We start from the raw sequence: 749 nt of genomic DNA on the forward strand, positions 1-749 counted from the left end.
CGCGCGCGCGCGTGTGTGTGTGTGAGTATCCATATGCACTGTTAAATTAAGATTACCTTTATTTCTAAACTCGGAGCCAACGAGAAAGCTGTCCGCGAAATCAGATCGGCGCAGATAAGCAGACCGGCAGACGTAAACAAAACGAAATGCGGCGGCAGCATATTCAAGTCACTTGACAACCTACTTTTACAGTTCAGTTTAACAGCCATTTCTATTTAGAAGTTCGTGCGAAGGCGACCGGCATATACAAGCACAGAAAAAGAAAACGTGAAGATGCGACAGCTCCAACTGTACCTCAAAGGCGCCTTTTTTGAACTGCATGACGGCCGTGTTGTTGACGCAGATGCCCTCGGGAAAGATCAGGATCGGGGGCTTGGTGGTATCCTGGGCGTGCGCTTGCAGCCTGAAACGGGAAATCAACGGGTGGTTACAGATGGCCACGGCGATGGTTTAGGTGATCTATGAATATAAATACAGCATGTTTGAGGCAGGAGTTCCTTTCCTCCTCTTCCCTATCCAACTTCTTCTTTATCTGTCTTTTGTTTCATTGACCCTTTTTGTCTTTTCTCGCCTCCATATTTTTCCCTTCAGCCTTTCCTCCCAGTCTTCCCCTACACCTCATTTTACCATTCTCTGTTTTCTCCCTTTCTCTTCCTTCCCCATCTACCATTATCTTTACTCGCTTTCCCGCTAATTTCTCACTCCATTCTCTTCGTCTTTCCGCCCTTCTCTCTTCCCTCTTCACCAGA

The 749-nt window shown here is 47.1% G+C and overlaps 1 protein-coding gene across 1 annotated transcript in view; it reads right to left on the reverse strand.

Moving 5' to 3' along the window:
* LOC119591084 (glycerol-3-phosphate acyltransferase 3-like) overlaps window positions 1-749 on the reverse strand; it is a gene marked incomplete in the record, with an annotated part of 10,479 nt that overhangs the window by 2,385 nt on the left and 7,345 nt on the right. The window contains 1 exon segment of the mRNA XM_037939805.1: window positions 295-403. Within this exon segment, the coding sequence (XP_037795733.1) occupies window positions 295-403 (109 nt within the window).

This window comes from Penaeus monodon, chromosome 28 (genome assembly GCF_015228065.2).
Source record: "Penaeus monodon isolate SGIC_2016 chromosome 28, NSTDA_Pmon_1, whole genome shotgun sequence".
NCBI classification, from domain to species: domain Eukaryota; kingdom Metazoa; phylum Arthropoda; class Malacostraca; order Decapoda; family Penaeidae; genus Penaeus; species Penaeus monodon.